At 48.5% G+C, this 22,947-nt stretch overlaps 1 protein-coding gene across 5 annotated transcripts in view; it reads right to left on the bottom strand.

The window, feature by feature from the left end:
- Positions 1-222: 222 nt before the first annotated feature.
- VWA3A (von Willebrand factor A domain containing 3A) overlaps positions 223-22,947 on the bottom strand; it is a 56,980-nt gene continuing 34,255 nt past the window's right edge. The window contains exons 19-35 of one of the 5 annotated variants that reach the window (XM_070232220.1): positions 20,113-20,187; positions 19,755-19,899; positions 19,113-19,308; positions 16,737-16,807; positions 14,188-14,340; positions 12,629-12,719; positions 11,803-11,913; positions 11,146-11,243; positions 10,141-10,278; positions 9,073-9,181; positions 5,965-6,109; positions 4,822-4,966; positions 4,259-4,410; positions 3,322-3,445; positions 1,607-1,704; positions 1,355-1,420; positions 223-1,029 (exon numbers count right to left, since the gene is read on the bottom strand). In XM_070232220.1, the coding sequence (XP_070088321.1) occupies positions 1,369-1,420; positions 1,607-1,704; positions 3,322-3,445; positions 4,259-4,410; positions 4,822-4,966; positions 5,965-6,109; positions 9,073-9,181; positions 10,141-10,278; positions 11,146-11,243; positions 11,803-11,913; positions 12,629-12,719; positions 14,188-14,340; positions 16,737-16,807; positions 19,113-19,308; positions 19,755-19,899; positions 20,113-20,187 (1,903 nt within the window). In that variant the 3' untranslated portion in view covers positions 223-1,029; positions 1,355-1,368. Of the gene's footprint in view, positions 1,234-1,354; positions 1,421-1,606; positions 1,705-3,321; positions 3,446-4,258; positions 4,411-4,622; positions 5,168-5,964; positions 6,110-9,072; positions 9,182-10,140; positions 10,279-11,145; positions 11,244-11,802; positions 11,914-12,628; positions 12,720-14,187; positions 14,341-16,736; positions 16,808-19,112; positions 19,309-19,754; positions 19,900-20,112; positions 20,188-22,947 lie in introns of those variants that run through there. The other 4 variants (XR_011424773.1, XR_011424772.1, XR_011424774.1 and 1 more) reach the window with 4 other exon arrangements.

Raw genomic sequence — 22,947 nt, 5'->3', positions numbered from 1 at the left:
GAGTTCTGATTGCTCTGTATCTTGATAGCATCTGTCTTTTTATTTTTACCATTCTGGTGGGTATGCAGTAGTATCTCATTGTGGTTTTAATTTGCCTTTCACTGATTGGTAAGGCTGCTGAGCCCCTTTTCATATACCTATCGCCCATTTGTACCTGTGTGAGGCTTGTCCAGTCTTAAAAATTAGGATGTCTTTTTCTTATTGATTTGAGTTCTTCATATATTCTGGATATGAGTCTTTTAATTAAGTTTTATCACACAAAAAATTTACACATTCATATGAACCAATGATCGCTTAAGTTTAAAAGTCATTTTGATCCTAATTAAATAAAAGCAACTTTTCCTGTCTTAGAAAATGACCCCAGATGACATAAGACATGACATATTCATTTCATAAGTCCACAGTGGGGCTGGCCCAGCAGATCCAGCCTGATTTTCACATGCTTGAGCAGGGTATTTGCTCTGGACGGGGCTCCAGAGCAGACTGCAGTTCACTTTGGGTGAGCTGGGGTGGGGGTGGGGCATGAGGCTCACTTGTTTCTTCTTCCTCCAAGATGGGCTGATGGTGAATCTGCATCGCTCCCATGGACCAGGGTGGTGGGGAAGCTCAGAGCAAGGGGACCAGGGTGGAGACAACCCCATCTGGCTGGTTCCAGAGCTGAGGTCCCACAACTAAGCTGCGTGCTGTTTCCTACATGTCTGCTACACAGCAGGTTCTGGGGACACAGAGGTGGTCAGGATACCAGCCTTATCTTGAGGAAGCTCACAGTCAAGGAGAAGAGTTAGACAAAGGAACAAGGAAGCCTGATATGGAGCACTGTCATAAGTGCTAAGTGTCACCTCTGTAAAGAGGGATATATGGTCAGGGAGCCATGGGAGGACGGCTGGAGGGTCATCTTCACAGTGTAGCTGATGCCATCTGAGCTGTGCCTTGGCGGGTGAGCAGGAGTCACCAGGCAGAAGGTGGCAAGAAGCACATTCCAAGCATGGGGCTCAGAGCAGGACTTCCCAGTGAGTGACAATCCTGTGACTGGAGTGTAGGGCATGTTGGGGTCAGGGCAGGAAGGTTAGGGTAGACCCCGGGATGGCAGAGACTTTCCTCCTTCAGCTTCCAGGGCGCCCTGGTGCCGGAATCATGTTTGCTGTGGATGATCTGTGGCTTACAGCCTTCCAGGGTACCTGGCTCTCAGGGTCAGTGTGAGCCTAGTGACTGCTTCTTCGCAGGCTGGGCTTTCTGTTTAGAGGAATCATTATTTCTGATCCCTCCGCATAGTTACCACTGTCCACAGAACAGAGCATGCTGCCTGACCCTTGGTGGGCACTCAAAAGTTGGGGAGTCCATCCCCTCCCCTTACCTGAGAACGCTTCTCTAAAAAAGAGCCACCTTTGGTTCTGTGTTGGTTTTCTTCTGGAGTTGGGACCTAGTGGACAGGAGGTGAAGGAAGATGTCCCCTCGATGCCCAGATTTCTGAGCCTCGTGGGGAGAAGTAGGGCAGGAGGACATTGAATAAGGGTGCCATGACCATGGTGGGCCCAGTCTTGCTGGGGTTCAGGGTCTGGGTGTGCTGGAGCCACAGCAGGTGGGAGGAGCTGCTCGAAGGGCATACCTGAAGGACTGGGCCTGCCAGAGGAAGCTTCTGGCCTTGGCGATCTCCTGGGCCAATCTCCTTAAATCATCTCCCTCAAATAGTGGCAACGTGGGGTCCTTGAAAAGGAGAAATGAGCCTGAAGTTAGGTCCATTAAATGACAGGATGGGACCTGAAAACTCAAAATCTCAGGAGAAGACTTTTAGAGCTAATTAAATGCAGCCTCCCCCGCAGGGCAGGAAATCTTATGGGCCTCAGCTTGCGTGTCTCCAGGGACAAGGAGCTCACCACCTGTCGAGGCTGTCATTCTGCAACTGGGACACTTTGAAATAAGAAGTCTGAGAGTCAGTGCAGGCAGGGGGCAGTGGCAAACCTGGATGGCCTCTGGACTTCACTGAAGTCAGCCCCTCTCTGCCCAGTAGAACAGAAGTGGTATATGCTCCTTCTCTCTCTATTATTCAACAAAATCTGTTCAGCTCTTTCTCTATTTCTTCTAGTAAAACAGAGCTTCACAGGCATGCTTTTTTCTTACGCCAACCAATGGAATTCCAGAGCCTGGCCTTAAAACCACAAATTCTCATAATTTGCAAGAGAATCTACGAAAATGATGAGGCCATCCCTTCTCCTTGGCAGTAGCAGAATGATCCCGTTCTGCATCCACAAACTAGTCAAAGAATCTGATTTGATAAGATACTAAACTGAGAACCTTCACAACATCGTCAAGTTCGTTTTCCTGTGCTATAGGGATGATCGTGAGTAACTGTTACTTTCACTTGTTCTGTTCTCTGTTTTATTTGTAATATTTGCCCCTAGAAGAGTTACTTGAACAAAGAAGTCACGCAAAGCACTCGACTTCCAAAATCATGCCATGTGCTGTGGCAGTAATCGTTAACCTCCAAAAAAGAAATCTGGAGTTCTGGTTGGTCGTCTTATTTAATAATTTGCTGCCCTCACCACACTCCTGAAAGGTATAAATATGTACATAATTTTTCCATCAGATCAGAAGAGGATCGTTGGTACTTTCCTCTTATCTCACCTATGGAACCTATGACTTTACTCAATTTATTACTTAACAGACCATTTGAATATCTGTGTTTCAATGAATTGAACACAGGGAGAGAGAAATATGCAGGAATTAAACAAAGAGGTTGAGAGCATGGGTGGCTGGGCTCCAGCTTTACCATCTACCCCGACTTTAGGTATATTCCTAAACCTTGCTGAGTCTGTTAATCATCTGGTGAATGGGTACAGCAATGGTTGGAGGATTAAAAGAGAGGTTCTGGGGGCCGGCCCCGTGGCCTAGTGGTTAATTTGGGCATGCTCCAGTTCAGCGGCTAAGGTTTGGTTCCTAGGCAAGGATCTACGTCCCTCATTGGTGGCCATGCTATGAGTGACCCACATACAAAATAGAGGAAGATTGGCACAGATGTTAGCTCAGGGTGAATCTTCCTCAGCAAAAAAAAAAGAGAGGTCCTATATAAAGCAACCAATCTGCACATGGTAAGTGCCCAATGAACGTAAACTGTTCTATCTTTAAATTTCAACACCCCCAAACACTGCTTCCCCTAACCTGGAAGAGAGTCAGTCTACAAGGAGAGCAGCGGGGAAACACGACCCTTTTCAAAAGTTGATACTTTGACGAGAGAAGCAGAGAGATCTTTTTAGTTAGAAGGAAAAAGCCATGCCTGTTGTCATTTTATGGAGCCATTTCAACAGACCTCACTCAGTCACCTACCCTCTCATCCACGGAGCCCTTGGTCAGCAGGCCGTGAATTCTGACGAGCGTGTCCTCCCCAGCAGGGCAGTGGTAGCGGCCCCCGGTGAGGGAGGCCAGACGTCTCAGGAAGTTAGCCGCTGCCCTGGGGGGAGGAAGAGAGGGCTGCTACAGCCAGGCCCACCGACTGCCCTGGCTCCCTGTGCACCCCCAGCCCGTGGGGACCTCAAGTCTGTGGGGCAAAGGCCCTTGGCCCCCGAGACTGTGCCACTGAGGCCACATCAGCAGCACCAAGCCCACTCTCCTACCCAGTTTACGGGCAGCGGCTGCTGCCTGCAGTGGGTTCACCGTTAGTGTCGCCATTTAGACTGGACTCCCTGAAGGCCCACGGCCAGCACACTCCACCTCCATTTCTTAACTGGACATCTGTCCAGTGCCTGCTCTGCATGAGGCCTGGCAGAAACACAGTGTGCCCTTTATGGAGCTCATGCTTTAGACAGAGAGAGAAAATACACACCAGAGGAAACACTTTTGCCAATTATATTAAAGTTTTTTTCTGAAAGAGGCTAAATCTCTCTTGTCTAACACATGTTCTTCTATGGCGACTGTTCATAAAAATAACCATACACTGCTACTTTAAATGTTTTCCCCCTAAACATTCATAAATGTGCTCCCAAGAAAGATCAGGAGGGAAAACGCAACACGTGACTGGGGGAACCCGTGCAAATCCGTTTCCTGCTGGAGAAAGTAGGAGAGCGGGTCCTCAGATGGGTGAGTTGGGGTGGAGGGGGGCTCTCACTCTGTGGCAATCCCTGCCCAGGCCGTCCTAATTTTTGACTGACCGGCTTGGGCCTGGAAGAGATCAGCGTCTGAGGGGCACCCCAGGGTGAGGCGATTGCCCCTCAGACATGTGGCCATGGAAGAGGAATATGACTCAGGCTGGCTCCTCACTGCCCACCTGTCTGAGCAGCTCAGGGAAATGGTGTGCACCTTCACGTCTCTGTTCTCCTGGAGTCTCTGGACTTCACTCAGAATAAGGCTGCAGCTTGTGTCTGGCTTCCCATCGGTCAGGAGGTACAATCCTTCCACATCTGGAAAACTGAAAGCTTTCTGAAAGAGCATGGGAAGGTAGTCTGGCTCAAGGATAGGCACTAACCAGGAAGGGCAAAAACCAGTTGGCTGCTGTCCCCAAGGAAAACGTGTCTGATCGGATCCCACTGACTTGTCTGTTAAGACACAGACCAAGGAAACTGCTGAGGTTTAGGAGAAAGAGCGTGGCGCACCTCCTAGCTGGTTACCTTCAAGCAATTCACTTAACCTCTCTGAGCCTCTGTGTCCTCATCTATGAAGTGAGAACAATGAGAATCCCTTTCTCTTTGGCTTGTTGGGAAGATGAAATGAAGTAACACTCAGTAAATTCTAAAGTGTTCTTTGTGAAGTCTAAAGCATCGTGTAATATCAGTATAGGGGGTGATGGTATTTCTGTTTTGCTGTGGGGTTGGGCTCAACGGTGGAACTTGCCAGTAGTGCTTCCAAGACTGAGGTGCTCCCCTGAGCATGCAGGTGGGTCACCCACTGCATAGCTTCGTGACATGCCACATCTGTGGTCTCCACCAGAGTGTCCTGCCATAGTTGTAGGCCCTCTGCAAAGCTGAGCAGGTTGAAACTGGGGAGGGGAGAGAAGAGGTGGGGGGCAGAGAAGGGGAGAAAGCGATTGGTTGGAAGGCGCCCGTCTATCTGAATTCGGGTGAAGTAACCTCCGTGAGGACCGTTCATGCCTGTCAGTGGAGACCCCTCCAGCGAGCCCTGTGGCCCTCGGGGAGAGGGCTGTGGACCACCTGAGCATGAGAAGTACACGTTGAAGATTCTAGATGCAGACAGAAAGAGATTTAAATCCCACCTCAGCCACTTATTGGTTATGTGATTGTGGGCAAGTTATTTAATCTCGCTGAGTCTACTTTCCTCTTCTGAAAAATGGGGCTAATAATAGCAATATCTCATAGAGTCACTGTGAGGATTGACATCATGCATGGAAAGTGCCCAATAAATGTTTACTCTTTTTAATATAAGACAAGAATGAGTCCAAACCCAGGACCGGAGTCTCCTGCCGTCCTCTTAGGGTCAACACTTCTGGGCAGAGAGAACAGACAACCCAACCCCCCCAAACCCCCCTTGAACTAAAAAATCAAGTTGCAGGCCAGCCCTGGTGGCCTAGTGGTTGAGTTCAGCATGCTCCACTTTGGCAGCCCAGGTTTGGTTCCCGGGTGCAGATCTACACCACTCATCAGTGTGGCATACTGTGGCAGTGGCTCACTTACAAAAAAAAAAGAGGAAGATTGGCAACAGATGTTAGCTCAGGGCGAATCTTCCTCAGCAAAAAAAAAAAAAAAATCAAGTTCAGCTGAAATCCACAATTCAAGACCATATGGTGCTTCCCTTGATCTACTTGCAGTTGTCCCTGGGCCTGAGATAGATTTCTAAAAACTACTTTACTTCTGCAGCAGAATGCAGTGTTCTTTCCTTCTCAAATAACTATTCAGAAGAGCATTTCTGAAACCTGTGGGCCCTTTGGAACTGTGAGGAGGGGGTGCCCTTGGCCAGGGAAGCCCCAGGAACTACCCACTGACATTCCTGACCCCACCCACCCCTACTCCTGCCTCTTACCTATCGCAGTGCTTCCGTAGCTGCTCCCAGATCAGCAGAATCAGCTCCGTCTTCACCTGCTGCAGGTAGGGGCCCATGGACCCCGATGTGTCCAGCAGGATGCACACTTTGCTCTCCAAAATGGTGCCAAACAGTCGTCGGCTCCCTGATCCAAGGTGGGTGGGGACAGAGGCAGGGAAGGAGTGAGGGGTTGCCCCTCTGTTGGTTTCCCTCACTGTAGCTATCAAATATAAGGTCTTGCAACACTTGCTGCCTGATTGACCATTGATCAGAACTCAACCCACTGGGAGATGGCCTTGGTGGTGATGTTGGAGGGGTCAACTGTCCAAGGGCAGAGTCAGTTGGTGGTCTGGGCTTTGGGAGATCAAAGTCTTGGCTGTGGCTTTGTCTGTGATGATGAGCACAAGTGGCTAAAGCACCCTGGGCTCGAGTTTCCTTGTCCCTAAAGTTAAGTGGTTGGACTACATGATGTCACAGTGTTCTTTGGGTCTGGAAAAGATGTTACAGAGCATGGAGTCCATCAATTGTTCAACAGAAGTCAAAGGGCATCCACTATGTGCTCAGCACTGTGCAAAGTACAGTGGTGAACAAGCGGGTCCCTGGCCTCATGAAGCTGACAGGGCAGGGAATCAGATGTTAAACAAACAGTCACAACTCTGCTGAGAGTTATGGCAAAGGGTTAAGGGAGTACAGATGGGGAGAATCTGACTCAGATGGATATCGGGTGGGGAGCACATAAGCTATGACTGAAGGATGAGCAGCAGCTAGTCAAGGAAAGAGGTGGGGTGTGGAGGTGAGGGAAAGGCTCTGAGTTGGGAGAGCAGAACATGGCATTCTTGAGGGAAGGGAAGAAAGCCAACACGGAAATTAAAAGACTGGAATGGAGAGACCCACAGGGAGAGGGACAATGGATAAAGCTGGAGAGGTTATTGAAAGATTTGTGATTCATTCCACGGAGAAACGGAGAGGGCCAGGGGCTTGCCCAGGGTCACACAACTTGGCAAGGACAGCCAAGATTCATACCCAGGTCCTCTGATCCACACTTTAGTCAGACAATCACTAACCCCGGCCCTTCTGGCTCCACAAGGCTAAATGGAGGTAACACAGGTAAAGGTGGCCAAACAGAAGGTGACGTGTCCAATGTTCTTGAATCACACCTTGGGGACCTCGTTGGAGGAAGTAGTATTAAAAATGGAAAAACTGCTACAAAATGGACCCACTGCCCCCCAGGAAAGGGTGGGCTGAATTGGCTGCATCCACTGCCCAGGAATCTTTCAGGACTCATCCAGGGTATTCTCTGGCAATGCTCATGTCAACATCAGGACAAGAGGGGAGCCATCCTGAAACATGGGGGACATTCCATAACGAGAGCCAGCCAGGCAGTTGGCCAGTGGGGGGACCTCCAACCACACATGGCCAGCTGATTCACCTTAGGAATCAGAGGATGGAAACACTGCAAGCCGCCGAGCCCTGTCATCTTTACCTGTCCAATCTTTCTAACTCTGCCCATTTTGTCCATCTCCTTCATCACTGCCCTTTTCCAGCCAGCCCAGTCTTTCACCTGGGCTACGAGTGGGTTGCCTTGATTCCACTCCATCCCCTCAACAATTTATTTTCCATGCGGCAACCAGAAGGATTATTGCCAATGCTAACTTGATCATTTTCCTCTTATTTAAAATTTCTTAGTGGCTTCCCATTGCTCTTAGGATAAAGGACAAAGTCCGGGCCATGGCCTCATCTTTCTGCACGGTCTCAACTTTTACTCCACCTCCCTCTCAGCCACACCGGCTTCCTTTCAATCTGTACTCAGCATCCTCCCCTGCTCGGCGCCTCAGTCATGCAGGTCTTTCCTCTTTGCCCAGGTAACATCCACTCATCCTTCAGATCTCAGCTGAAGTATCACCTCCTCAGGGTGGCCCTCGTGGTCTTCCTGTGCAGGTCCATTGCCCCTCTCAGAGGCTTTCACTGCACCATGCCTGTCTCCTCCCTGCACCTGTCACAGTTGCGACATTAGACTTGTTTGTGAGACACTTTGGTTAACGTCTGTCTCCTCTCAGACCATATGCTCCATAAGCTCGGGTCCATGTTGGATGTTGCCTTCCGCCATCTCCCCAGGACCCAGTGGGAGGGCTACACTTACAATGAATGAGTGAGTGAATCAGTGAAGCATCCTCTGGGTAGTTTTGCAGTATTAGATGGTGTGGGGGTGTGTGCCCTTATGTGAGGTGGGGAATTTGACTCGGTCTTCAAAAGGAGTAGCTGCCTCTCTGGTCTTCACACTCTTCTCAGCGGTAAATGGGAATTGGGGATGGGAGAGGCACACGATCTCTTTGGTCTACCTCAGCCTCTGACCTGATAACTACACCTGGAGCTTGCAGCCCCCTCCAGAGGCTTTGGAAAGTGGCAGTCATTGCTATACCCCACTGCCCATGGACTGTTTATACCAGGTTCTACTGCAGCGGATTGGAACTAATCGATTTGCACAGGAACGCAAGTGGCCCACACAGGGATCTCAATAAAAGGTTCCTGCCCTCCTCCCTCCTATTGTCCCAAGAACCCACCAGGTCCCAAAGCCTAAACACCCTCTCAACCAGTTCTAGCTGTCTTTCTGGGCTCTAAGACTGGATGCTGAGACCAACTCCTCTTGATGCTTAGCCCGCCCTTTTCTGGGATGTGAGCCTGGCTCTCCTCAGCCAGCCTTGTCCATTAGCCTCTTCCAGAGGGGCCTTGGTGCTCTTTGTAAAGAACAACGGGGGACTTCTTCTCTGTCAGGCCCCCCTCCCATCTCTACCTTCATGGACCAGTTCTATGGGACCCAATCAATATTAAATTGAGCCTCTTGAGGTGTGGAAGATGGCCTTGCAAAGCAAGCCTGGACAGGCATGGGTTCTCTCTAGTGCTCTCTGGCCTGAGCTCCACCTCTCTGTCAGCCAGCACCTTGCCTGACCTCCGAACCCAGAAGTCATGGTTGGATGACCCTCCTGGCCTCATCCCTGACCTGCCAGGTTATGAGTGCCTAGCCTGGGAGGGACTGATCCTGGGGTCCCTGGGGTTGACCTTCAACTTCCCCTCACGTCCCCCAACCCTCCAGCACAGCAGCAGGCTCACCAGACAATAGCCACTGCAGCCTCTGGACATAGCGCTGCATCACCTTCTCCAGGTGCGTGATGTACGCTTCCAATTCCCTGGGCGTCCACTGGATGTGTCTCACTGTCCCCTGGAGTAAGGCAAGAGAAGGCAAATTTCCCCCCATCAGCTATGTCTTCATATCCCCAACATCCCCCAAAATAGTTTAGTCCACTGTGGTTCATAATTTTGCAAACATTGTCAACCATACATTTTTGTTTGTTTGTTTAAAAGCTTCTTTTGTGAAACTACTAGATTTATGGTTCTAGGAAAGTGTAGGGGAATTGGGATGATGGTTTTATGGCAAATACGGTAATTATAATAATGAAAGATATAGGATCTCTAAATTTTAAAATAGAAAATCCTTAGCGGTAGGATGAGAGGTCCATAAATTTCAAACTAAAAGATGAGCTCGGATGGAGAGGGGGCAGCATGAGAAAACTCCCGTAAAATTCTTCTGGTGGATAATTTTGAATTTGGTGGCTTTTAGCTTTATAGTTTCCCCTAATGTGATAATGTTTTATAAAAGGGCAAGGAGAGAAAATGGAGTGTTTTTTTAAAAGGCATGATTAGATTTTCCTTTGTACTAAATTTACTTGTTCCAGTGTCAAAGCAATGAAAAAATATTACCTCAAAACTAGAAAATAGAGACAAGGACCCCCTCCCCTCCTGTCATAACCCCTGCTCCCCACCATCCTAACAGAACCATCATCAGTATGGTGGTACAGAGTTTTTATGGGTGAGCACGTCAGCCCCTGCCCTATGTTCCCAGTACTTGTTTCTCATCCTCACTCCAATGAGCCCCTCTAACCCTCGAGTGTGGTCTCAGGCACTCTGAGAGGCTGACTTCTCTTCCAAGGGGATTCTGCATCTCCTATGCCCTGAGGGCAGTCCCCCTTTGGGGGAGTGGGGTTCACAGAAGCAGGAATAGAAGCCATGGTGCATACATTCACATGGAGCTCTCCCCAACACACTCTGCCATTTGTGCCCAAGAAGAGGCAGGAGTTGGGAGGGAAACAAACAAACAAATAAATAAAAATCATGACTTACGTTGATCTCTACACTGGGGAAGACACTGCAGTATTTGGCTGATGCTGACCTCTGTGCTGACTTTTGATGAGAGCATTTGGGACCGATGTATCTGGAGATCTCCATCTTCAGCTTTTTTAGCCCATAATTTGCTACCCACTTTAGAATAAATGAAAGAACTATTATCTTGGGTAATTCAGGCTTAATTCAATGATTGACTCATCTTCTAAATCCTCAAATTTGAACTCTGTCTCAGTTTTGAAACGTGGGGATCCTAGGTCCTCACTGAGCATCCAACATATAGAGATTCCTTCTCCTGTGCTGGGGAGAGATGAACAAGAAATATGGGGAACAGGCAACTAAATGTATGGAGCATCTACTACTCCATAGTCTTGTGGACACTGTGGCTTCCCCAATATCCATTTCAACCCTCTCCCACAAAATTTGAGTGGAAAGCACTGATTGGTCTAAAGTTCAGACTCTAAACCAGTTAGGATAATCTCAGTCTCTTTGTCACAATGAGAGATACAAGAACGGGCAGGCTCAAAGCACTCAGAGCATAGCATCCAGGATTGGCCCAATCAGAACCAAGCTCAGATTTTTACTGAATGGTCGTGGGAAGAAATACGTCCTATCTTCTGGACAGGAACAAGAAAGGGGGTTTCTGTTGCTTACAACCGAAAGGATCTGACACCACTAAGTACTTTACACAAAATATGCTTCAATTAATCATCATCCTATTAGATAGGTACAACTGTCTTCATTTTATAAACAAAAACACTGAGATTGAGTGTAGCAAAGTGACTTGCCCGACATCACCCAGCTGGGAAGTGGCAGACCAGACCCAGCTAGGAAGCGGCAGGTTTCGAATGTAGGTCTATTTAACCCTTTCACCATCTGCCACTTTAAGCAGTCATTCTAAGGAGGTTTGTCCTCACTTCCAAGTATGCTCACGCTCCTAGAAATAATGGTTGGTGGAAGGAATTATTGCCTGAGGGGCATGTGCTCATGCCGACAACTTAATACCTCTTGGCTTGAGCAGACTGTATCCTTTCTGGGCAACTCAATAGAAGAGCTAGTCCTTCTTACTCCCCTTCCTTGAGGGTACTTCTTGTACACTGAGCCTGTGAGAAACAGAATAAGGTTACCTTGTGCACCTCTCTTCTCCTCCCCTCCCTCCACTGCTCCCTTTTTCATGTCAATTTCTCTGTCATTCAAGTCAGCCGTAAAATTCCTTAAGTGCAATTTGCTGAGAGGTAGAAAGGGAGGCTATTAGAAGGACCAGGTAAAGCATGCTGGGACCTCCTTCTCCACACCTCGATGAATTGTTACTGGGATCTAGCATTTGGCAGCAACCTATCAGGCTGGCCTGGGGGACTCATCTACACGCCCTTCCCAATCAGCCTCAGAGATGAGGACACACCCCTGGTGAATGGAGCGGGAGTGCTATATTCAGAGACCTTTGGAAATCTTATCTTTAATATTGATTTTTCTCCTCTTGGCAGTGTCAAGACTGCAATTCCACTTCCCTGGACTGGGAGACCTGAGTGGCTTGAGGATGGGCCTGCGGTGGCGGCACTGCTGCCCATGTCCTGGAGGGGTCTGCTTCCCACAAAACCTGCTGACCTTACGGTTCTCGCAGGGCGAGAGGCTGTCCAGACATTTGTGTAACCCCCAACTTACCCACATTATTCCCTGTCTCTGTATAAAACAGCAAGAGAGACGTCTCTGCCTCCCTCGATTTGGTCTTCCTTCTCCGTTCGGCGGTCCCTTCTCTCTTTGGCTGAGCTGCAGCTGGAGGACATTTGGCCTGTTGGCTGGAGGAGCCTCATTGGTTCATGTGGTGAAGCTGTCCAGCTTGGCTTAGAGACTTGTCAATTTTAGCTGTGCTCTGCCCTCAAAGTGGGGTTCCCACATGGCTTTGAGGTCCTTTGGGACTCCCCCAGGTCCTCTGGCCTCACCTGGATCATTAAGAGCTAGGGCTGCCATTTAACGAGTCCTGATATTTACCAGGTGTGGTACTCAGGGCTTTCCATACCCTGTCTCATTTGACCCCGCAGTTCCCCAGTTTACCGATGAGGCGGGCGGGACTCAGACTCAGCAAAATAGAGCAAAGATTCCACCCAGGTCTTGCTGACTCCAGAACTCCTCTCTGAACCACTCTGCTATGTCTTTGACATTAGAAGTAAGATACATCCACGTCTCAGGTTCTATGAGCTGAGAACGTTCATAAAAATACTGATGCCCTATCGTGACCAGCTGGCCCTGGTCATTATCCTCAGCCCGTTTGAGCCTGAATTTCTTCATCAGTAAAATGAGGAACTTATAGATTACCTGCCACGTAGGATTGATTGTTATATGCTTTAAATAGGACAGTCTTAGCAGAAGGGCTGGCGCACGATCAAGACCCGTGATCATTGGTCATTTTAGTGACTATCATTATGAATACGTGTCTCAGCCATGCCTGTCCGCCCCACCACCCGCCAGCCCGACCACGGCCACGCCTTACCTGGCGGGATGCCTGGCTGGTCGCTGGGTGGGCGCCATATCAGAGCTCTCAGAGGGGGACTCTTCTCTCTGTCAGGGCCACCTTTAATGCTCTAGAAAACAGGCAGTCTTTCCCGTCAGTGGTCTGTTCTCTGTGGCAGGCTGTACCCAATCACCCCAGTCTCAATCTGTCAATTAGGGACCTTTGCAGGGAGTAGACTCCTCAGATATGTTTGCCTCATCTCCTATGGCAGATTCAGAGGAGACTCTGGGTTTTGAGGTGAAAAAGTATGTGTGTGTATATGCGTGCGTGTGTGCGTGTGTGCATGTGTGTGTGTGTGTGTGTGTGTGTGTGTGTGATGAGAGAGAGAAAGAGAGAGAGAGCTAGGACAGCTGTGGGATTTGCCAGAACTTTCTGCATCAGTTACCCACCCCATTCCTACTGGACTGGGATTTCTGGGCCTCTAGCGTGATAAGCAACCATTCAGGTAACTTCTGTGCCCTGTTTGGCACCTCAGTTTTAAGGGCGGGGTTCCTCCACTGGGCACAACCAGAATGTGGTGGTGGTTAAACAAAGTTATGCAGGGCCCTGGACCAGCTGAGGAGACCTCCGGGTGAGCCGCTGTGAAAAAGGTTGGTTGCTGCTGCTCCAGGGAGCCCCGGGCCCTGGTTTCAGGAAGCCCATGAGAGGCCTTGGTGCAGCCTAAGCCCCCTCACACTGAATCAGCTCAGGAACCCCTGAAGGCCCAAGAGGCAGACCCCCAGATTCTGGGGTTTCACCTCAGAATTTGGGAAGGGAGCAGAGGGCGATGTCTCTGGGCCGGCTTCTGAAACTTTGTGTTCTTTGAATGAGGGCAGTGCCTGTGTGTGGACAGAATCTCCTGGAAATGCAGCCTCTGGGATGGGAGTAAGCTACACACTGTCTGGGTGGATTTCCTCATTCGGAAACATGCGCTGTGTTCACAAGGGTCTGTTAGTTAGTGAAAGACTGAAGAGCTCATGGGTTTCAACGCCCCTTCTGCTCACAAGCACTGTGGAGGCTGGGATCTCCCCCAGGCACACCCCTAGAGGCCCCTTCTGATTGCTGGAAGTGGGTATTTTGTGCAGGACAGGCTTGACAGGCTGTGAATGGGGATAAGCCCCAGCAGGCACAAGGCCACCCTCAGGCTCCTATCAGACCCCTGCTAAGCCTGGGGCAGCAGCAGCAACAGCCCGTTAGATACCCAAATACCCTAACTCCTTTGCCCCTGAGAGACCCTCCAGCATAAGCCCTCCTGCCTTACAGCCACGGTGGGTGTCAATTCCTTGGAGTCCCTAGCACCACAAAGCTGGGATAGGCAGGCAGAGCCGAAGGTGGGGTGGCGTGGGGAGCCAGAGCTGCCCCCAGAGCTGAGAAGCAGGTCCCAGAGCAGAGTTCCTTCCCTGGAGGCACCCAGGGACACTCACCCCTGAAGACCCTGCCCCCACCCCTGCTGGCCCTGGGTCTGGAGGTCTGACCCAGGGCACTTCAAGATCCAGGAAATACCAAGAGACAAGGTGGAAACAAAATCCTCTGTGTGTTATTAGGGAGGGGAGTCAAACCATTCTGGCCACCGAGGGGGCTGTGGGCTTGGAAGGACAGAGTTTCTTGGGCTGACTTCTTTGCTTGAGCATCTTTGACTTTTCTTTCGGGAGGGCTGCACTTTCCAGTTCTTTCCTGGACTGGTTCTTCAGGGAGGACACTAGTAAGGCACACTGCAAGGGGATTCAGAGGGTTAGCAGCACCCCAAATGTGGGGTGCCTCCAAGCAGGGGACAGAGACACACACATACACACCAGCAGGAAAGACTCGGGCCACTGGGGCCACTGGACTCCTCTTTGTGTCCTTAGAATGCCTCCTGGGGCTGAGAGCACTGCGGATCAATCCTATTAATAAGCACCATGTATGGAGGGCCCGGGATGCACCAGGCACTGGGCCAGCTAATGCCTAAAACCCTTATGCCAACAAGATATGCCAACTATGCCAGTAGGGCAAGTGCTATCTTACCCCAGTTTACAGATGAGGAAACCAAAGCTCTGTGAGTTTAAGGGACTTGCCCAAGGCCACAGTATCAGTATGTAAAGGACCTTTGATTCCAACCCAGGTGGGTCTGGTTCCAAAGCCAGTGCTCTTTCCATATGTGGACCCAGCATCCACATATGCCAGTAGGGTCAGCATGTGCCCAGGGCTGACTCCAGATGCTGGCATATGACTCCAGATGATGGCAATAGTGGCGTAATACTTAGTTCCTTTTGCCTACACATTTCTCAACTGCCTGAAGGGTTCTCTAGTAATTATTCTCAATCAAAGCACTAGAAGACACCACTCGAATGTAAATAACATCCTAGGAAGAGTGGATTAAACCATTATTGCCCATTAACACCTCATGACTGAGTTTCTCAGATGAGGGAGCACCTGAGGAGAAGGGCCCCTTTCAGGCAGGGCAGTTGAGGAATCTCTAGGGAGCCCCAGATCTGCCAGGCTGTGGCCTGCCTCCTAGAGCTCACAATGTAGTTGGGGAGATAAGTTGTCCTGCAAATGGTGATAATTAAAATGTGAGTCAGGCTGAGTCTCCTTCACAGGCTCCTCCCCACTCCCCGCCTTGCCCATGGCCACCTGCAGGCTCTCTGTTCATCCCCATGGCTTGAACTCCCCATGTCTCTATCTCCAGCCCTTATCTTTTTCCACCTGCCTGAAGGATACCTCCACTTGTTATTCACAGGCCCCACAAACTCACCTTTGTTCTAGGCCCACCCTCCCTGCACCCCCCACGGGATCCTCCTCCTGTTTTCCCTTAGTCAATGGCACCACTGTTCACCAGGTCCCCCAGTGAGGAACCTGAGAGTTACTCTGGGATCTCTTCTCCCCCACCCCATACATTCAATCAGCCACAAGTTTGGTCAATTCTTCCTTAAATGTTCTCATGTCCGTTCCCTTATTTCCAGTCTCATTGCTCCTGATATGATGTGGCCCTTTTCTGCCTCTCTAATCTCACCTTGAACTTTCAACTCTCTTGTCTGAGGAAATAAAACTTCAGTGAGCCTTGAAAAATGAGGGGCAATCCATGGATGACCTGGGAGGGGAAGGGCAGGCAGAGGTAACAGCAGCTGCAAAGGCCCTGAGTTTAGGGATGAGCTTGATGTGCTCAAGGAACTCAAAGGAGACCAGAATGCACAGCACACAGATCTAAAGCCAATGACTTACAGGAAACTCCCATGTTTCACCTGAACCCTTGGGTGTCAGTGGATCAGGACGTGAGGAGGAAGCTGATGTGGGATGAGCCATGTCCCCCAAAAAGATATCTTGAAGTCCAAACCCCTGGTATCTGTGAATGTGACCTCACTAGGAAATAGAGTCTTTGCAGATGTAATTAAGATGTAAGTTAATGAGGTCATACTGGAGAAGGGTGGGACCTTAATCCAATTTGACTGGTGTCCCTAGAAGAGGAGAAATGAGACAGACACACACTGAGGGAGGAGAGCCATGTGACAATGGAGGCAGAGATTGGAGTTGTGCTCTCTCTCCTTGATCAAACTTTAGTAAGACACCTCTTAACCCTCTTCTCCTCTAGGCCTCAACATTGGTCTTCTGAACCCAGTTTTAGCAAAGAATCCTGCTAAGTCAAGGGTGAGAACGCCCCACCCTTGATATTTGAGTCCTTGGCCTGCCTTTAGCAAGAACCCCCCCACCCTTGATATTTAGTCAAGTTCCTGTTAGTACTTTTCCATCCCATGACCCTCGAACTCTGCTCTTTGGCTATAAATCCCCAGCTATCTTTGCTGTATTTGGAGTTGAGTTCCCTCTCTCTCCTCTATGGCAGTAGTATTGAGTAAAATCTTCCTTGACATTTTTAACAAGCATCCAGTATAACCTTTTTCTTTAACACCAGCCACCACCAGAAGCTAGGAAGAGGTGAGGAAGGATTCCACCCAGAGCCTTCAGAGGGAGCACGGCCCCTCTGACACCTTGGCCTCAGACTTGTAGCCTCGGGAACTGTCAGAGAATAACTGTCTGTGGTTTTAAGCCACCCAGTTTGTGGTACTTTGTATGGCAGCCCTAGGAGAGGAATACTGGAAGCCAGTAGAGTAATGCACCCACACCTAAGGCGTACCTTTTGGGAGTAGTTGAGAGCCTTTTCCATCTCAGACATGATGGCATTGATGTCATCACTTTCGTAAATGCCTGGAAACAAAGCATATAGTGAGTGTGGGGAAGGGATATAGATTCTGGCAAGTGTCTATATCTGAACACACGAGGGCCATGTGGAGGTGACCTGAGCCTGAGGGGCAGGGTGGGGTCTTAATGAGTTGAGCTGACCAGCCTCCACCCCTACACTGTCCATTAGTGAAGGGGATGGGCAGTTACAGTGAGGTTACCAACAGTGGGGCTGGCCCTGGGACCTAGCGCCCTGGCATCCGGCCAAGAGCTCTCACCCATAGGAAGAGTAGGTCAGGAATAAAGGTCTTGCTATTCCAGTGAATAAAAAGACCCACCTGGGAGTTATTTGAAGTAGTTAATGTATGTAGTGAATACTGATGACTTATTTGAGAGGGACTAGAGTATAACAGCTAAGACTCTGAAGTTGGCCTGCCTGGGTTCAGCTCTTGGTTCCACCACTTACTAACTGTGTTTTGGGGCTCTGTATCCCAACTTCTCCATCTGTAAAATGGGAATAAAAATAACCTACTTCATGGGGTTACTGTGAGGAGCGAATCATAATATACAGCCACACGCTGCATAACGACGTTTTGGTCAATAACAGACCGTATACATGATGGTGGTCCCATAAGATTAGTACCATATAGTCTAGGCGTGTGGTAGGCTATGCCATCGAGGTTTGTGTAAGTGCACTCTATCATGTCCACACAACGACGAAATCACCTAATGACACACTTCTCAGCACGTATCCCCGTCGTTAACTGAAGCATGACTACATGTAAAATGCTTAGAACCGTGTCTGACATGTAACAGCTGTTCTATAAATGTTTGCTGATATTAGTAATAATCACCAATAATAACTTAAATGTATATACCCAGCACTCTTCATGGAAAGAGTTGGGAAACAGGGCCAACAATTTCCACACCAGCTATGCCACTAACTTTGTAACCACAGGCACCTCACGTCCCTGGGAGTCATTTCCTCATCTGTACATCCGAGAGGTTGGAATGCACTAGTGTGTCCCAAGCCTGGACCACTTCTGTATCACTGTCACCATTTTGTCTTATCTAAACCATACCTCCTAAACCATTATTGGCTTAATTTATATTTTTAATCAATTCATTTTCATTTACTTAAAAGTATATATATATTTTAACTGAGATATAATTGACATATTACATTATATTAGTTTCAGGTGTACAACATAAAGATTTGATATTTGTATATACTGCAAAATAACCACCTGAATAAGTCTAGTTAACATCCTTAAAAGTATATTTAAAAAAGAAAATTTATGTCACTGCTGACAATGGAAAGCTGGCATTTTTCTAAAAAATGTAAAAACAAACATAGAACTCTTTATGGGAAGTGAAAAATCTTTTGCTCTACCCTCCTAGATTCTCCAGCTGGGCCTTGGAAATTAAACTGACAAATGACAGATTAACAAGAGAAAATCAGAGTTCATTAACGTGGGCGGCACACATACACACGGGAGAAACAGTGATGAGTAACTCAAAAGAGTGGTTAGAACTTGGGGCTTATATAGCATCTTAACAAAGAACAATGCATTTGTAGAGAAGTGACAAGACAAAGAAAGGGGGTTAGGCATTTAAGGGTGGCAACTGTGGGAAGGCAAATACACAGGGAGAACTAATGGAAGATAGGGGTTGTTCTATTAAGGTTTGTTATGCAGATCCCTCTTGGTAAGAGTCTAGAATTGTCTTGGTGATTCAGAGTCTAAGAGTCATCCTCCTCTTCCTTTACAAATGGAAATTTACGTCCTGCTTTTGGGGCTAGAGAGCTTTTTTGGTATCTGCTCTTTCTCAATCGTCTTCAGCTCAAAATAATCTTTATGCGAAAGTGGTATATTTTGGGGTAGTATATTCTGATCCTCTACAACTACCACAATAAGAAAATTTGTTGCTCCATGTTCCCCACACAACCGTCTTTCCAACCACCTGTTGTGAACATTTCACCTTTTGGGAAACAGTAAACTAAGGGCACTTGAGGGCCCTTTCCAGCTCTGACACTCTAAAGTATTTTAAAATAGTTTTACTTTTTTTTCTTTTTTACTTTAAGAAAATTGTAGTAAATATACATAACATAAAATTAACCATTTTTAAGTGTACAGTTCAGCGGCATTAAGCACATTCACATTGCTGTGCAACCATCATCACCATCCATCTCCAGAAGAGTAGTTTTACATTTTCAAATGTGACTTTCACATGCCCCTTTGCTGGAATACATTTAAGACATAGGGAGCCATGTTGGTACTGAGACAACTGTCTGGGAAGAAAGACGTGGAGAAACCTGCCAACATTCACATACCTGTGTCTCCAAACCAGTGGAAGCGGCCGCCAGCAGCCCGGGTGACATCCCGGTAGGCAGCAGCAGTGTCAGTGCGGCTGGCATAGCAGGCAGGGGGCGTGGTGTCCATCTGTGGCTCACCCACGTAGAAGAGACATACGTGCAGCTGGAGGTCGCAGCCTCCACAGGCCTCGGCCACGTAGGCCCTGAGCGTGGGCTGCGAGGGACAGAGCAGGAGGGGCCCACAGCTGAGAGCTCTTGAAGCTGCTGGTCTCAGCTCAGTTCATCCTAATCATCTTTCTTGAGGGCTTACTATACGCCTGGTCTTGTACTTGGCTTGGAGGACAGAAAGATGAGCGAGCCTGGGTCACAGTTTCTCTTAGTGTCTTAATAGGGTATGGCCAGGGAGCTGTACTCAAGAACCTGGTTACTCCGGGTGTGGTCTGTAGACCAAGGCCATCCCCTGGGAGCTTGTTAGAAATGTAGACTCTCAGGCCCCAGGCCAGACCTTCTGAACCAGGATCTGCTTTGAACAACATCCCCAGAGGATTCTTCTGCACGTTAAACTCTAGTTTGGAAAATCATGCTGGAGAAACCCATTGCTGGGCATCTTCTTAGGGGAGGCTGTGGGGTCACGAAGGTTAAGGGATGTGGCCTACCCACCATGTCCTGGTCAGGCACGCCCCCCGTGAAGAGGTAGATGCCCTGCGATTGGTGTTTGTCTTTGTCCTTGAAGTCCACTTCCACAGCCTTCCGCAGGGCGCTGAGGACGTTCCTGCTGCCCCGACACTGCAGGGTCAGGGCCCACCTGGGAGGCAGGGAGGGCCATGCTGAGGGAGGCCAGTTGCGAGGCCCGGAGGGGAGGGAAGGAACGGAAGGCGGTTGTTTTCCCATTCATGCCCACGTCTGTTGGAGGACAGGGATTCTAGAACGCTACTTCCTGATGGAGAGGGCAGCAGAGAAAATAGCACCTCTGGGCTGCCCTCAGACACAGCAGGTGCAATCTCTGTCCGTCACCTACCGCCAGGCGCTTTGTAAGTTGTCATGGCTCACGGCAACCATCTCAGGCTTCCAGCTTTCAATGGTGCTTCCAAACCTTGGAGGGAAGGAAAGAGGCTTGTTCTTAGGCAGGAGGTATAGGTCCACTCTGCGCCCTGGCTCTTTGGGCTCCCCAGGCTTTTAGGTGGGCAAAATTCTGATTATACTCCCAAAACATTAGGATGCCACTGGCCTGGGACAGTCACGAGATTTCCTTGCCAGTCATGACATGTCCCAGAACATTCACGGTGAGGGCAGAGCTGGGGGTCTCAATCAAGAGACAGAGCCAGGACCAGCTTCGGCCAGACTTCCCTCCTGACAAGTTAAGGGTAGCTCGTGTTGTCTCCCTTTTCTCTGTGAACTGCCCCACCCACCAAGAAGGGAGCCATTTCTCCCTGTTTAAACTCCCCTGGCACTGATTCATCCTCACAACACATGTCACTCTCTATCTCTACTATAGATCGTTCTAAAAATATACATCATCTCATCTTTCCTATGAGACAAAATTTAAATCCTTGGGAAGAGAATTTATCCCCTCTATCAAGGAGAGGATGTCCCCTTTCTGGTTCAAGACTGATTCCCCGACCTGGGCTGTTGACTTCACTGTCGCCAACCTCTTCTGAGACCTTGCCCCGGAGTTACTTCTCGCTTCCCCATTTACCTTTCTGCGTGTTTAAGCCTCTCCACACTTAAAAATAACTTCATCCTTCCACCAGGGTCCTCTACTAGCTACTTCTCTCTCTTTCCCCTTATGGAGAAGCTCCCTGGAAAACCAGCGTCCCACCAGCTCCTTATCTTCTACTTCCTCCTCAACCCGCTGCAGTCGAGCTTCCACCCTGGGAGGTTCTCTGGCAAATATTAATTATGACTTCCTTTCCCCCTCCCATGGAAATGGCTCTAGTATTGCTAGATAATAAATCCTCTAATATGATTTGATGACAATCCTAACAATATCCAGAGAGTGAAGATTCCTCCAGTTTTATTCCCCAGAAAAAATTTTCTGTTAACTTTTGCTCTATAGTCCTTTGGATTAAAAAAAATGCATAGGTCAATGTATATTTACAGAAATGGAATTATACAATATATACTATTTGTAATCTTCTTGTTTTCTTTCATTTGGTCTTATTGAGGGCATTTTTCTAAATGCACCCTCGTAAATCTCATTCTTTTGAATGGTTGCATGGTATCCCACTGTCAGGTTGTTTTGCCAATTTCCTCTTGATGGTCACACAATTTGTTTGCAGGTATATCTACTATTAGAATTCTGTGTTGAACATCTCTGCGCAGTTATCTTTGCACACTCATCTTAGTGTTTCCTTCAGATAATTCATAAAGATTTAATTAAAGGAACAAAGAATATACACTTAAAAAATTTAATACAAGGGCTATACCAAATTACACTTCCACCGACACTTTCCAAGAGCACCTTTTCATCATATCATTACCAGCACTGGGCATTATCAATCTTTGAAATATTTGACAAACTGAATTGCAAAAAAATTCTCTCTTGTTTTCCTATCAGTGAGCTCTATTGCCAAATTCAATGGATTCCTTCCTTCTTGCTTCTGCAGGATCAAACTCTGCTCTTTCTAAGATGCTTCTCCCCTTGGCTTCCCAATGCCCTCCTCTCCGGGTTTCCCTCCTCCTTCTCCGGCTGTTCCTCTCTTGTGTTCCCCTGCCCCACCCTCCAAACGTCAGTACCTTCATGCAAGTTCTGTCTTGGTTGTCTTCACATCTCCACAGGTGCAATTCATGCTCTCCCATGTTTTCAACCATATAACCAAAATGCTGATGGCCCACAAACCTGTGTTTCCTGGCTAGAACCCCTCACTGGAGCTCCTAACAAGAGAATCTCCAAACTCTTGCGAATCTCAAACTCTACACGTTTAGACCCATCTTCCACTTCTTAAATCTGCTCCACCTGGCACATCTTTGCTTCTCCATCCCTTATCCCCTACAGCCCAAAAATGACTACGTTCTGTAGCTTCTAACTCCCAGCACCTCTCCCCACATCGCTTTCTTCCATGCCCTTAGCCGCGGCTCAAGCCCCCTCTACACTACTGCAGACTATTGCAGTAGCCTCGCTGGTCTCCCTTCCTCCAGTATTTCACCCTTCAATTCGCCCTTTATCTTATTGCTCAAGCATTTCAAGATTATTACCTTGCTTAAAATCCTTTAATGCCTACAGGTCCCATAGCATAAAAACTCCTGAGCATGGCCTATATAAATCCTCCATCTTCTGGGGCTTTTTGTCATGCACAGTCTCTCCCTCTCACCCCATATCCATACTGAATACCTGATGGTCCCTCAAAGTTCCCTAGTACCTCACACCTCATGTGCCTCTGCTCATGCCATTCCCTGTACCTGGAATGCCCTTCCTCCCCATTGCCCCCATCACGCCCGAGTGCCAGGCAAACACCTACCCATTTGTCAACACTCAGTTAAAGGGTCACTTCCCCTAGGAAAACTTCCTGACGTCACTCTGCCCAGGTGGAACAGACTGATCCTGCCTTTGGGCCCTCACAGTCCCATATCCTGCCTTCCAGCTATTTCTACAGAAAACACTTATTGGACTTGTTTCTTAACCAGCCTGTCTCCCACTGCTAGGCCATAAGTGCCTTGAGGACAGGGACTGTGTGCTTTACCTTCCGTATCCCTAATGCCCAACACAGCGACTGCTATGTGGCGGGCTACCAGTGAACGTTTGTTGGATGGATGGATGGCTGGATGGATAGATAAATAAATGAAAACATGGCCTAAAATGTTTCTCTAAGCATTTCTTCTGTAGAACTTATTAGGGAAAGATTAGGCTTTGGTA

Source organism: Equus caballus, chromosome 13, assembly GCF_041296265.1.
Source record: "Equus caballus isolate H_3958 breed thoroughbred chromosome 13, TB-T2T, whole genome shotgun sequence".
Classification (NCBI taxonomy): domain Eukaryota; kingdom Metazoa; phylum Chordata; class Mammalia; order Perissodactyla; family Equidae; genus Equus; species Equus caballus.
Note: the sequence above shows the minus strand (reverse complement) of the source record. Positions and strands in the feature narration are given on the sequence as shown.